At 40.8% G+C, this 15,782-nt stretch overlaps 1 protein-coding gene across 1 annotated transcript in view; it reads left to right on the top strand.

The window, feature by feature from the left end:
• The first annotated feature begins 31 nt into the window (after positions 1-31).
• B4GALT5 (UDP-Gal:betaGlcNAc beta 1,4- galactosyltransferase, polypeptide 5) overlaps positions 32-15,782 on the top strand; it is a 73,463-nt gene continuing 57,712 nt past the window's right edge. The window contains exon 1 of the mRNA XM_008571850.1: positions 32-146. Within this exon, the coding sequence (XP_008570072.1) occupies positions 32-146 (115 nt within the window). The remainder of the gene's footprint in view (positions 147-15,782) is intronic.

The following is a 15,782-nucleotide window of genomic DNA, read 5'->3' as shown; positions in this document are numbered from 1 at the left end:
CCCGGCCCTCAAGCGGCCGCCCGGCTGCAGCATGCGCGCCCGCCGGGGGCTGCTGCGGCTGCCGCGCCGCTCGCTGCTCGCCGCCCTCTTCTTCTTTTCGCTGTCGTCCTCGCTGCTCTACTTCGTCTATGTGGCGCCCGGCATAGGTAAGAAGGGGGCCTGGGATCCCAGGGGCTGCTGCCCTGGCCTTGAGGGGAGCCGGGGAACCCTCGCGCCGCCCTGAGGGGCCCCGGCCCTCAGAAGACTCCTGACCCAGAGGCGACCCGAACTTGGCCCTCAGAAGACTACAGGGACCCCACCTCAGCCCACGGGGGGACCCACGCCCGACCCTCGGGGGACTCCAGGACATTCCCGCTCTCTGCACCCCGACTTCCTCCCCCGCGAGCCTCCGGCCCACCCTCTTCGCCCTCCTGACCCCATTCCCTCGCGAACCCGGCGATGCCTTCACACACGCCCTTCTCTTGGCGCTGGGACCCCCCCTTTCCCTTTCTGGCCTCCCTGGAACCCCGCTTCCCGCTACTCGGCTCGAGAACTCCCGCCTCCCCTCCCCCGGGGTCTCCTCAAGCTCCCGTTCCCGGCATTCCCCGCACCCCGAACCCCAGCGCCCGCCCGCCCCTCCTCGCCTAGCTCCTGCGCCCGGGTCTCGAGGCGCCCCACCTTCCCAGCTCCCATCCATCCTCCCCGGTGACCACTGTTTTCTGCTCCCGTGAGCCCCCTTCCTGCCCTTTCTTCCCTCCATCCCCTGTTACCTCCACCTCCAGGTCCTCCTCCCCAGCACACGTTTTCTTCCAAGTGGCCTGATCCCTTTCCTCTCTGGGTGGTACCCCCCTGCCTTTTACTGAGGTCCATCCACTATTCAAGCTACCAACCCCCAGAGTGTCCCACGCCTCCTTCCCATCCCCTCCCCCCGCCCACCCTGCCTACCACCAAGGGCACGCTCTTGTCACCTCCGCCCCCTTCCCTTCTCTCTGTCCCCAGACCCCCAGCCCTCAGTCACAGTATCCTGGATCGAAGGCCTGGGGAAAGGGTGCTGTCTGCCCTCTTCTTTCTTCCACTTCGGCCCTCGCCTAGCCTTGAGGGTAAAAGGTGGCTCTTCTGTATCGGATGGTGCCTGTTTTGGGGACAAAGGGGAAGTTTAAATTGGCCCTAGGGAGGGGAAAGGGCCTTTGGGAATAGTGCCACGTGGAAGGCGTAGCATGGGGAAAAGATGGAATGGGCATTCATTCTTCTCCAAGGCTTATCTTTTAAAGGAAATACAGCCTTTGGAGAAACTGGACCCTCCCCAAGCAGAGCATTTATAAGACCTCGGAGCAGACGTTTAGGACATGAAGAGATGAGAAGGAAAGACAGCGTGAGGGTTAAGGGCAGAGACATTGAGGTCAGACTTGGATTCCAGTCCCTGCCCTGTATGACCTTGGGCAAGTCACTAAGCCTCAGCTTTTCTCCTCTGTAAAATGGGGGTACTAACCTTTAAAGCTCTTATCATTATACCTCATGCATAGTTTTCAAAATAAAGTAAAAGCAGCTATTATATGTAACTTCCAGGAAAGAAGTGAATATACAGAAGGGGGTATTTGTCTGACTTGGCATCACATGGGGTTTTAGAGAAAACCTCAGTTTAGGATGAAAATGATCAGAAGATGCTGCTGTTGAGGGTGGGGCAGGGAGAATAAATTCTGCTGTAAAATTTCTGTATTATTTGGACGCTAGGAAAGGGTTGATGGTTTAGCTGAGGGAAATGCCTTTTAGGGAGTGTAGTAGTAACTAGTGCCATTCTCTGTTGACCTGTCAACATTGAACTAGCTGAATAGAGAAATTTCCAGATAGAGCAGGAGATTCTCCCCTGATTATTTTTTTAAAACATATTTCATTTGATGGTTAATATTGTTGTGTACTATTAACTAGGTCTGGGAAGATAGAACAGGCAACATCAGATTGCCCTAACAGTTTACAAAGTATCCTAGGGAAAAACATCCCTCTAGGAAGGTACAATATGTGGCCTGATGGATTTGATGAGTAGATAGATGGTAAAGGATAGGAATTCTGGCAGAATAAGAACAGATAACTCATTAGTGGAATTAATTGAGAAAAGAGATCATTAGCATTATGGATATTAGACTCTAATAAAAATGGGTGTGAAATAATGGATTTGGACCCAGAGGCAGTCTTAGAGCCAAAACCTCTTTTTTTTTCCTCCTTTGTGAAAGTGTCAGGTATTTCTTCTGGGTCCGTAAATCAAATCTATCTAAATGGAAAAATACATCCCACTGGGATGGTAATCACCCTTTTGATTAGAAAGGTTAGAAGCCAGATTCTCCAACAGAAATGGAACTTATCAACTTAAGATTCTTCAATAGATTTTTAGGTTAGTGGAACCCCTGTGTAAAGAGTGCTACTACATGTTTAGAATCCTCTTTTACTGATAGCTGGAAAAGATGCAAAGCACTTAAATTTTCATTAGTATCTCCTTATATGTAAGTCTTCTAAAAGGCAGATCTACTTAGGATTCAAATGCTGTTGGTGAGAAAGGGGAATTCTAATAAGGATGTGGAGTAGTTTTAAGGCTCACATAACCATGGTTACATTTAGCTGTTTGGCAGTTTTTCTTATCTTGGCTTTTCTGTTAATGAACTTAGTTTTTCAAATGTCTAGCTTTGGACAGGGTGGCAAATCTTCTCAAAAGGTTGAGGCAATCTGGAGACATAATGCGTTATGTGCCTTGGGATATAGGACCTTATTTGAGACAGTTGTTAAGATGAGCTTAGAAAATAATATTAGGTTGAACTACATGAGATTTGTTTTTGCAGGTTGAAAACGTTGTATATCATCAATTTCATATAGTTCAGTCTAATACATTTCCAGATAATGACAGATCTGTTTTCTGGCACAATGGAAAGTGTCAGACATGTAGTCTTATTTCCTTCCAGGTTTAATTTTTCCCAGTCTTTGCTTTTGGTTTGCTTTGAATACCCTGTGACCACATTGTGCTTAAGGGCTGAAGAGAAATCATTGCTTCAAGATTATATTCAGAAAGAGGTAGACTTGAATTTGAAATAAGAAAAATCGTGTTATAAATGTTTTTTTTTTTTTTTGTCCTTTTTGAGACCGGCCGCACTGTGCTCAGCCAGTGAGCGCTGTGAGCCCACCGGTCATCCCTATATAGGATCCCAACCCGGGGCGGGAGCGCTGCTGCGCTCCTAGCGCCGCACTCTCCCGAGTGCGCCTCGGGTTCGGCCCATGTTATAAATGTTTTAAAGTTGTTCATATATAATATAACCCAGAGAAAATTTCAGCCTAACCATTAACTTAGTACTTTTGAGATCTAATGCTAGTTTTTAATATCAGTGACCATAATGTAAGAGCAAAGGGCAATTTTCTTGACCCTTGAACTTGAGGGTCATCTGTGAGATGGAGATAATGGTACCATCCAACCTAGAAAAATGAGTGTGACGAAAATTACTAAATATGACTATAGTGTGTTTGCAACAAAGTGTTCTTAGCTGCTGTAATATCTCCATCCCAGTCCAGTTAATATTTTAAAAATATGGCTTCACTGAAAGTTATGTTGTGGTTATTAATTCAGAAGTAGTGTTTTATATCAGCAATTTAAGAGTAGAAATTAAAAGGATGGGGCAGAAAGTGTGAGAGAAGTGGTGGATTTGAAAAAGGAAGAGGAAGTTGGTATTGTATGTAAAAATGTATAGATTGCCCCTTCAACCCTCTCCCCCCAACCCCCGCCTGCATGATTCTTATTTATTTAATCACTTGTTTGATGGACAGTGTTAAAATATCCCTTTTCCTTTCAGAGTTCTGAAGAAAACTTTGAACTTATTTATGACCCTTTAACTTAAAAAGAAAAAATCTAAGGGCTCAGTTTCCATATTCCAGTCTGACCAGGTCATTTGAATGATAACAGAAGTGAGCTATTTATAAATATACATATGAAGTGCTGATTTTAAAACATGTTAATAAGTTTATGGTGCCATCATATGGCAGGGCTACACAGAGGCCTGACCTTTGTAAATTGTTAAAAGTTACTGATTTTGAGGGAGGGATTTTGAGGGAGGTACCTGTGCATGGTTAGGGGTAATAATAGTTTATACATTGATGAAACTTATTAAAGTTCTCTTCTCCCATTTAAATTAATTTTTCTCTTGCCTTTTGATTACAAAGAAAGGAAATGTGAAATGATTTTTCCATTTTGGCCTTCTTGGTTTTTTTTTGGGGGGGGGGGTGCTGGCCAGTAGGGGGATCCAAACCCTTGAACTCGACATTACAAGGCTGTGCTCTAACCAACCATGCTAACCAGCCAGCCCTTGGCCTGCTTAAAAAGTTCTAAGAAGAATTTTATTTATGCCTGGTTTTGGAAGGCAGGGACCAGTAATTCTAATTCCACGTGATATAATTACATGACCTTGAGCAAGTCACTTGATTGATCTGTTGTGATACTTTCAAAAAACAAAGCTGTTTGGAAACTAGAACTGCATCTTAATCAAACTTTTAGTGAGTTTTTAAAAAAATCATATCAATAAAACTAGTGAAATTTTTTTTATATAGAAAGTTTCATTTCATTTCACTTACATTCTGTACAAATATTGAACCTAAGGTTTTAGAGAAGATGCATGTTTTACATAATCAAATATAACTTTTTCTAATAACCACAGAAAATTTTCAGATTTCCCCCAGTCAAGTATAGTCTGAAAATTACCCTCCCCCCCTTTTTTTGTTCCTCACATGAAAATGCCCTCTGAATTCCTCAGTGCACATAGTTCCTGAGCTTTTCTAGAATGAAGTCCATATGGGGAAGTGGTGGGTTATTTTATTTTAGAAAATAAAAAAGCCTCATCCTGTTAAAGACACCTTCTTTTCCATCCCCTCCCCCCCCATGCTCTCGCTTACATACTACTTTAAGTATAGAGATGTGCATTCTTTCTTAAGGAATCCATATTTGAGGAACAGGTTGAAGTTATAAAACTGAACAGAACCGCTTTTGACCAGGACTTTGGTGATGTTTTATGTCTTCTCTGCAGAGTTTTTGCTATATTGGAAGCAAGGTCTTGGGTTTGGAGTTGAAATTTTCCTTAATAGTGAAAATATGCTAGTCTTGGATAATCTTTGGAAGCAGCCATTCAAACAGTATCAGATACTGTCCCAGGACATTAATATTCTAGCCAATAGGTGATTCTGTTCCAATCTTGTCATTTTTACCCCCTGAACTGGACAGGCTAGTGGGAGCAGCGAATAATAATTACCAGGAAGGAGGGTCTCTTTGTTGCCATGACTCTCAAGAGCTCTTTGAGAGAGGAGAAATTTCAAAGCGGTTGAAGGCCAAAAATTCTACTGACTTACTTGCTTCCTGAAATTTTGCAGCTTTTTAGATCACGGAAGTTCTGCTGGGCACATCCAACCATATAAAGCAAGCAAAAAGTTTAGTAAGCAAGCAGTAAGGAATGTAATGCTGCGAGGCCTGTCAAAGAAACAGAAAAGTGGAGGTTAACATTGGTTAAGATAAAGGGTAATCAGAGACAAACAGATTGGGTGTGAGGTTGAAAGAAAAGAGGCAGGCCTACGTGTACTCTCAGTGAAAGGACAGTTATTCTTCAGTTTTTAGTAACAGCCAAATAAAGGTCTACCTGCTTCAAACACTAGGTGTGTTTTTGTAGAAAGTTGTGAGAAAATTAAAGGAATTTAAGATCTGTGGGTCAGTAATAATCTACCATTTGAGTATCTGTGTTACCACCTCTGAGAGATCTTTGAATTCTAAACTTTTGACTGCTTCTTTTGTTTTATAGATGATCATATAAACCCAGGTTGAGTCACTAACTTGCTCAAAGTTGAGAATTATTACTATATCCCTGAGACACATACAATGTGGCTGAAAAGACAAGATTAGTCATAAGAAGCAATTAGAGAAAAATAGAATTCAAAATGTAATCAATTGCTAAATTGTGTGATACTTGCCCTTAAGGAGATGAGGGTTCAGACTAGGAGAGAGAAATGTAGAGAGGTGTTCATTCATTCAACAAATGTGTAGTTTTTGGGGGCACCTCCTCTTGTCAGATATGCTTTTGGGATTAAGTAATCAATCTAGAAGTGACTAAGGCAGAACATTTCTGCCGTCATGGTGCTCTCATTCTAGGGGAAGGTTCTTGCCCTTGTGGTGCTTTTATTCTGCTAGGGAGACAGCCGTATACAAGATAATTTTAAATAGTGGTAGGAGTGACTATTAGATTGGGTGATTAGGTAGGAATGACTGTACTAGATTGGGTGATTAGGGAAAAGCTTCATTGAGAGGCAGTATTTGACAAGGGGTAGAGCTGGTCACTCACAGGTTGGGGGTGGGGGATGGTTTGGGAGTGGAGCGTGCCCAGCACAAGTGAAGACAGGAATGAGCTTGGGTAAAGGTTGGATTTTTGTGAGTGAGAGAAGAGTGGTAGGGATTAGCTCAGAAAGGTAGGAGAGATCAGCCAAATAGGACTCTATAGACCATGGTAAAGACTACAGCATAGAAGTGAACATTACCTTAGAAATTATCCAGACCTAGGGTCCAATCAACACTGACTGAGTGGGCAAATTATTTTTAATTTTCTTATTTGTCAAATAGGGGATGCTACCTTTCTCAAGGTGGTGTTGTGAAAAGAATTTACGAGGCATAACCATAGGAGATGTCCTCTTGGTCTAATGCTAGTTTTAAACTGAGAGTTAGGATTGGGTTCCACTCTGACTTTACCATTAACTAGGTATGAAATTTTTCCCTCCGAAAAACTTTTTCTCGAGTTCTCTTGAGAAAACTGGACTGTAGTATAGATTCTAGGGTTCCTTTCAGATCTGAAGTTACATGATTCTGAGCAAGTGTGAGTTGAACTTTGAAGTAAAAGGAATAGTGTGACTTCTTCTGTCAAGGAAAGATGCCCCATTTTTTAAAGTTCAGATTTCTTCTTGACTTCATCTCCTCCCTTTTGTGAAGTACTGAGCCCCAGACTCTGTTCTGCAGGAATGGTGACATATTTGTGTGTAATCATCAGACTTCACAGTTTCACTCTTTGGGGTGAATGGAGAGGTCCCCACTGTGCAGTGTTGTTACTTTAGGACATTTGCCTGGGAGCTCATGACTTGGAATTTCTATACTGAAGTCTATCTTTGAAATCATTGTGACAAAGAAAGAAAAAAAATAAATTTGTATTGTCTTGGTCAAAGGAAAAAAACTGAAAGAATTTTATGGGAATATCTTGGGATGTTAAGGCCATTTTTTCTTTTCCCTTTTTTGGGAGCCTTTTTTGTCCTCTGGGTAATCCTTTTAAGTTTTAATCTGTTGAAGTCAGTCCTTTCCTCTAGCTTCACACTTCAGCTTTTAAGCATGAAATAGAGCCCTTGGACTCATTACCTCAATCCTCTAGGTAGCTGGATGTTAAATGAAAATGAATATTACATTTCGATCCATTAATTCTTTTATTTGGTGGCTTTATTCTGAGGATCATTCAGACTCCTGCTGATCTCATGAATTCAGTGTTTTCCCAAGCATGGGAATCACATTAAATAATATGAGTGCTGTCTGTTCTCAAATTCCTCCCTTTTCTTCCTCCTTTTTGTTAGCTTGAGTAAGCAGACTCTGGGTATTGTTCCTCCTCCCCTCCAGGTTACAGAGATATCCAGGTACTAGGCAGCGACCAGAGGGAACCTGGTCATTGTTTCTGAGGTGCCTTAGTTACTGTCATCAATTATGAACAGTTCTCTGAGGCGGTTAGTGGCCTAATTATGATGATGAAAAACGTTGTGGAGTATCAGGTACAGGAAAGTGTAGGTTGTAAGAAAGCAAGCACAGTGTTGTGTTTTAAAACTTAATCTAGGGCATACTAGTGAGCACAACTGCTTGTGATTTTTATTAAAAAGTTGTAAGACTTTTTTTTTTTTCTTAAAGACAAGCAAGCACAGTGTTGTGTTTTAAAACTTAATCTAGGGCATACTAGTGAGCACAACTGCTTATGATTTTTATTAAAAAGTTGTAAGACTTTTTTTTTTTCTTAAAGATGACTGGTAAGGGGATCTTAACCCTTGAATTGGTGTTGTCAGCACCACGCTCTTCCCAATTGAGCTAACCGGCCATCCCTGTATAGGGATCTGAACCCGCGGCCTTGGTGTTATCAGCACCACACACTCCCAAGTGAGCCATAGGCCGGCCCTGTATGACATATATATGACAGTAAGGAGAACGTTTTTCACCTTCCTGGTGGCCCTAAAAGTATGATTAGTAGACATTTAAACATTTTTTTTTCCTTTTTGTCTTTTTCGTGTCTGGCAACGGGATCGCACCCCTCGGTGTCGCGCCCTCCCCTTGCTCAGCCAGTGAGCGGGAACTGGTCTGTATGTGGGATCTGAACCCTCGGCGGGAGCGCCACCGTGCTCCCAAGCGGCGCACTGTAGCAGTGCGCCACCAGGCCAGCCCGACATTTAAACATTTTGCTTAATTCTCATGTGTTGAACAATCATAAACTTGGAAAGATGGAAAAACAGGAGTATATTTTTCCTCACAGAACTACTAATTATCCCATTTTGAGGAGTTCTGCTTTTAGGCACCAAGCCTAAATTATATTCATGATTAAGATGTATATATTTTCAGATCATTAGGTCATTCTGAAGGTTTGAATATAGTATTTTCCTAAATACTGTGTTGTGGTCATGTTTGTATAATTAAAAAAGGAAAAATTCTTCATTCCTGTTTAGAATAATGACAAAATTGCCAACTTCAGGAAGTCTAACCAGATAGAACAAAAGTAGCCTTTTGTTTTGATATTAGTCTGGCTTTAGGATTCATGATGTATTTATTTTAAATCTGTGTATTTTAAAATAAGCATTGTAATCTTTTAACTTTTTTAGAAAAAATAATTTTATCCATATTCTCATAATATATGGAGTATTGATAGGGAGGTTTTCTGGATTGTAATTTTTCTTGTACCTAGGATAGTGCCTAACATATTGTATGCACTTAAATATTTAATAAAATGAATGAAGAAAACTATTGTCTGAGCAAGCCAGCCTCTTCATTGTTGGATTGCATTTACTCTGGGGGAAAGAATGAATTAATACTGATTTTGAAGTGACTGAATTCATTTTGCCCAAGTCTACTTTGTACTTTTTTTCTTACAGTTTTGTTGTTTGTTTGGTTGGGTTTTTTGGTGGTAAAATATAATATAAAATTTACCATGTATTTTGGTAATTTAAGTGTATGCTTCAGTGGCATTAATTACATTCACAGTGTTATGCAGTCATCACTATTTCCAAAATTTTTCTTCTTTTTTAAATTGATTATGCATATTCATGAGGTACAAAGCTGACCATTACACCTGTGCCCGAGATACGATGATCAGATCAATGCTATCAGCGTGCCCATCACCACAAATTACAATTTTTCCCCATGTCCCCCACCCAGTTAATCCCTGAGCCCCCCAGGCCCACTAAACCTAGGTGTGATCTCTCCCTCTGTAAGTCCAGCACACCACTGTGGTCTTTCTTTTCTTCTTTCTTTCTCTCTTAGCTCCTACTTATGAGTGAAGATGTGCAGTACTTTCCCTCTGTGACTGGCTATTTCACTTAATACAATTTTCTCCAGGCTCATCCATGTTGCTGCAAATGGCAGAATTTCATTCTTTTTTAAGGCAGAGTAGTATTCCATGATGTATATATATCACATTTTCCTTATCCAGCTGTCTGTTGATGGGCATTTGGGTTGGTTCCATATCTTGGCTATTGTAAATAGAGCTGCATTGAACATGGGAGTGCAGGTATACTTCAACATGATAATTTCTATTCCTTTGGGTATATACCTAGAAGTGGGATTGCTGGATGCTATGCTAGATTTATCCATATTTGTTTGAGAAACCTCCATACTGTTTTCTCCTGAGTGAGCCACGGGCCGGCCCAATTAAGGTTTTTTTTAAAAGATGACCAGTAAGGGGACCTTAACCGTTGGCTTGGTGTTGTCGCTCTCCCAAGTGAGCTAACTGGCCCAATCCCTACATAGGGATCTGAACCCATGGCCTTGGTGTTATCAGCACCACACTCTCCTGAGTGAGCCACGGGCCGGCCCAATTAAGGTTTTTTTTAAAAGATGACCAGTAAGGGGACCTTAACCGTTGGCTTGGTGTTGTCGCTCTCCCAAGTGAGCTAACTGGCCCAATCCCTACATAGGGATCTGAACCTGTGGCCTTGGTGTTATCAGCACCACACTCTCCTGAGTGAGCCACGGGCTGGCCCTCTCCATACTGTTTTCTATAGTGGTTGTACTAATTTACAGTCCTACCAATAGTGTAAGAGCATTCCCTTCTCTCCACATCCTTATCAGCATTTGTTATTCTGTTTTTTTGATTATAGCCAGTCTAACTGGGGTGAGATGATATCTCAGTGTGGTTTTAATTTGCATTTCCTTGCTGCTTAGTGATGTCAGGCTGTGTTTTAAGTGCCTGTTGGACATTTGTATGTCTTCCTTCAAAAAATGTCTATTCACCTCCTTTGCCCTTTTTTTAATTGAGTTTTTTGTTTGTTTGTTTGTTTGTTTTTTTACCGTGTAGTTGCTTGATTTCTTTGTACAATATTCTGGATGTTAATCCCTCATGGATGTATAGTTTGCAGGTATTTTCTCCTATTCTGTAGATTATTGTTTCACTCAATTGTTTCCTTTGCTGTGCAGAAGCTTTTTAGTTTGATATAATCCCATTTATTTATTTATTTATTTATTTTTTCTTTTGTTCCTTGGGCTTTTGGGCTCTTATTTGTAAAGTGTTTGCCCAGTCCTAGTTCCTGAAGTGTTTCCTTTATATTTTCCCTTAGTAGTTTTACATTTCAAGTCTTTTTTTTTTTTTTTTGTCTTTTCGTGATCGGTAAGGGGATCACAACCCTTGGTGCGGACTGGATTAATAGTCAGTACAGTAGTTCATCCTTATCGGTGTGCATGTGTTACCTGCAGTCCTCTGCAGTCTGAAAATATTAAATGGAAAATCCCAGAAATAAACAATTCATAAGTTTTAAATTGCACGCTTTTTTGAGGAGCATGATGAACTCTCATTGTGTCGCTCTTTTCTGCTAACATCCTTTGTTTAGTGTATCCACGCTGTATATACCACCTGCCTGTTAGTCACTCAGTAGCCATCTTGGTTATCAGATGAACTGTTGGTATCCCAATGCTTATGTTCAAGTAACCCTTATTTTACTTTTATTACAGTATATTGCTATAATGGTTCTATCTTTTTTTTTTTTCCCCCAAAAGATGACCGGTAAGGGGATCTTAACCCTTGACTTGGCATTGTCAGCACCATGCTCACCCAGTGAGCTAACTGGCAATCCCTATATGTGATCCGAACCCGTGGCCTTGGTGTTATCAGCACCGCACTCTACCGAGTGAGCCATAGGCCGGCCTCTGTGTGTATCTGAATGTGAGAGTGGGTGGGAGGAAGTTAAATGTTTTGGTTTTGGTGTTGGCTTACTTTTCTATTTTATTGTTGACTTGGCATACTTGCCTTAATCACCTGGATTAATAGTCAGTACAGTAGTTCATCCTTATCGGTGTGCATGTGTTACCTGCAGTCCTCTGCAGTCTGAAAATATTAAATGGAAAATCCCAGAAATAAACAATTCATAAGTTTTAAATTGCACGCTTTTTTGAGGAGCATGATGAACTCTCATTGTGTCGCTCTTTTCTGCTAACATCCTTTGTTTAGTGTATCCACGCTGTATATACCACCTGCCTGTTAGTCACTCAGTAGCCATCTTGGTTATCAGATGAACTGTTGGTATCCCAATGCTTATGTTCAAGTAACCCTTATTTTACTTTTATTACAGTATATTGCTATAATGGTTCTATCTTTTTTTTTTTTCCCCCAAAAGATGACCGGTAAGGGGATCTTAACCCTTGACTTGGCATTGTCAGCACCATGCTCACCCAGTGAGCTAACTGGCAATCCCTATATGTGATCCGAACCCGTGGCCTTGGTGTTATCAGCACCGCACTCTACCGAGTGAGCCATAGGCCGGCCTCTGTGTGTATCTGAATGTGAGAGTGGGTGGGAGGAAGTTAAATGTTTTGGTTTTGGTGTTGGCTTACTTTTCTATTTTATTGTTGACTTGGCATACTTGCCTTAATCACCTGGATTAATAGTCAGTACAGTAGTTCATCCTTATCGGTGTGCATGTGTTACCTGCAGTCCTCTGCAGTCTGAAAATATTAAATGGAAAATCCCAGAAATAAACAATTCATAAGTTTTAAATTGCACGCTTTTTTGAGGAGCATGATGAACTCTCATTGTGTCGCTCTTTTCTGCTAACATCCTTTGTTTAGTGTATCCACGCTGTATATACCACCTGCCTGTTAGTCACTCAGTAGCCATCTTGGTTATCAGATGAACTGTTGGTATCCCAATGCTTATGTTCAAGTAACCCTTATTTTACTTTTATTACAGTATATTGCTATAATGGTTCTATCTTTTTTTTTTTTTCCCCCAAAAGATGACCGGTAAGGGGATCTTAACCCTTGACTTGGCATTGTCAGCACCATGCTCACCCAGTGAGCTAACTGGCCATCCCTATATGTGATCCGAACCCGTGGCCTTGGTGTTATCAGCACCACACTCTCCCGAGTGAGCCATGGGCCGGCCCTGTATAATGGTTCTATTTTTTTATTAGTTATTTTATTAATCTCATACTATGCCTAATTTATAAGTTAAACTTTATCATAGGTATGTATTTATAGGAAAAAACATAGTATATATAGGGTTCAGTACCATCTGCAGTTTCAGGCATCAATTGGGGGTCTTGGAACATATCCCCTGCGGATAAGGGAAGACTACTATATTATTCATAGCACAGTTTCACATAAATCATGACTAACACACTCAGACGTTTGATGGCTATATGGGGGCCAAGTTTGTGGGCAAATGACAAGTGGGAGTTTTTTAGGCATTTAGGATTCATGATGGATTTTAACCTTTTAAGTTACAATAAAGTGCTTTGTATCTTATATAGTATGTATATGTTAATGCTTTGAAATTGCAAGTCACAATGAATGTATTGATGGTTTGTCTTGAACCTAAACCTGAAATCTAGATTAAAAAAAAAAAAAAGTTGATAAACCTAAGAAACCATTAGTATTGATTCAGAATTGAGTATTTGGGTAATTCTTAATAGTATATTGCTATGAACATTGTTTTTAATTTTTAATTGGAAAAATATTTAGGTTAATAATGGCTTTCATGTTGTTTTCAAATTTATGATAAAAGCCATACCTTTATGCTTTGAACATGCTCACTGATCTCTGCTTTGAGAGGTAGTTTTTGCTTAGAACATGAGAAATTGTCTCTTTTGCTTCTTCTAAAGAGGACGGAGGAAAAAACACTTTCTGAAATTGAAGTTCGTATGGATGGTATGGAAACTAAATCTGTTATTCATAAATGGTCTCTTGTGCTTCATACTATTGGATGGAAGGTGGAAATAATTTTGCCTCTATTGCTAAGATTATTTATTTTTAAATAAAAGCTAGGCCAGCACCTATCAGTTGCATTACCTGGAAGGGGAAATTGGAATCCTTCAGCATGCAGTTTGTGCCTGTGTGTATCTGTCAGCACCACGCTCAGCCAGTGAGCAAACCGGCCATCCATATATAGGATCCGAACCCGTGGCCTTGGTGTTATCAGTACCGCACTCTACCGAGTGAGCCATAGGCCGGCCTCTGTGTGTATCTGAATGTGAGAGTGGGTGGGAGGAAGTTAAATGTTTTGGTTTTGGTGTTGGCTTACTTTTCTATTTTATTGTTGACTTGGCATACTTGGCTTTTTCATTCTGGTTTTAAGTATTAGAAATCTTAAGATTTGTGTGAATTAGAGGATTTGGATTTATTTGAATTTTATTTGGCACTAGGGGAAATTAACTCTAGGTAAGAGCTACTTTTTGGGTCAGCTATATGATTAAGGTAATTTTTTCCTTAATGATTATTTTATTTTATTATAGAAAATTTTAAACATAAACAAAAGTAAGGTGATTAGTATAATGGACCCCCATGAACAAAAGTAATCTCTTCATGTGTGGTTTTAAAATCTTCAAGATTTTGTCATGAAAAATATAAAGGCCATAAACTCTACTCCCTCCCTCCAAACAAAACAGAACTCATAAGCAGATTTAGGCTAATTCATAACTTGGATTTTTAAAGCTTTTGGATAATTGGATTTCATTTTTGTTCAGCTACCTTGCCAACCCAGATACTTAAATGAGTGTTTATCTCTAAAAATGAATGTCAAACAGTATACAAACTCATGGGATTACTGTGAGGATTAAAGGAGAGATAGGAGGGTACTTCAGAAGGTTCATGGAGGGTCGGCCTGGTGGCGCACTGCAACAGTGCGCCGCTTGGGAGTGTGGCGGCGCTCCCGCCGAGGGTTCGGATCCCACATACAGACCGTTGGCTCACTGGCTGAGCGAGGTGCGGGAGCGACACCGAGGGTTGCGATCCCGTTGCCGGTCCCGGTCCAGTACGGGCGCGACACTGAGGGTTGCGATCCGTTGCTGGACACGAAAAAAGACAAAAAAAAAAAAGAAGGTTCATGGAAAAATAGAATTGAAACATAATGCAAATCTTTCCATGAATTTTTTGAAGTACCCTCGTACTTGTCGGATGTTTGCAGGGCCTGGTACTATACCAATTCAATACTCCACAGATAGATGTCCCTCCCCCTTTCCCAATCCCTTAATCATAGTACTCAACTGGAATAGAGACATGTAGGTAAAGAAGGAAACTTTGTTAGTAGTAGTAGCTCCAATGAACTGATACATGGTAGAGGACCATTGAAACAGTTGAATGCAGTGAAATAGTTGAATGCAGTGAAATTTCCACAGGATTTAATTTTTTCCATTACCCTGTCCTTCATTTGAACCCTCGAAATTTAGCTGAAAGTCCGAGAGTAAGCACATTTGCAAAGGATACACCTTCCCCTGCTGTGGCATTACCTTGAAGGCACTTCTGGGCTTGGGGAGCAGGTGTTGCGGCAGCCACGGTTGCTGCTGCTACTGCTGCGGTCCTTGCAGCACTCTGGGAGCAGATGATTACTACTATAGTATAGAGCACCTGTGTCCTTTTAACTCCCTTGGCCTTTTTTCCTGAGAATCTATTGCTAATTTCTGAAGCTATTTACGTCAGCTTTGACCAAGGGAAAGGATGGCAAAAATACCCCTTTAGGGACTTGTTTTGGCATAGATTTTGTTGTTTGTGTTTAGTAACATTCCCCAGTAGCCACAAATTAAACAACTCTGATCTAATTTTAGTATTATTAGTTCCATTAATTTATTAGTTTTATAATTAAAATAGTAAAACAGTCTGGATAGATTGAAGATATAGTTTTGAGTTGTGTTGTATGTGTGAAAAACCGACTTCCTGTGAATTTTAAGCAAAATTACCAGTAGATTATTTATGTAAACTGTGTCATCAGAAACATTCCAAAATGAATCATGTTTAATTAGGATCTAATAATGTTCCCCTTGTTCAAAAATATTTTTAAACTATTAAATCAACCTTAAGAATAATAAATGGGAATTATAATTTATTCATAATTGTCTTTTCATCACAAATGTTTTCGTTTCTTTGTTTCCTCATCTGTATATATACACAGATATAAGAAAATTTTGGGGCCGGCCCGGGGGCGCACTGCTACAGTGCGCCGCTTGGGAGCGCGGAGGCGCTCCCGCCGAGGGTTCGGATCCCACGTACAGACCGGCCGCTCACTGGCTGAGCGAGGTGCGGGCGCGAC

Source organism: Galeopterus variegatus, unplaced genomic scaffold (assembly GCF_000696425.1).
Source record: "Galeopterus variegatus unplaced genomic scaffold, G_variegatus-3.0.2 Scaffold729, whole genome shotgun sequence".
Classification (NCBI taxonomy): domain Eukaryota; kingdom Metazoa; phylum Chordata; class Mammalia; order Dermoptera; family Cynocephalidae; genus Galeopterus; species Galeopterus variegatus.
Note: the sequence above shows the minus strand (reverse complement) of the source record. Positions and strands in the feature narration are given on the sequence as shown.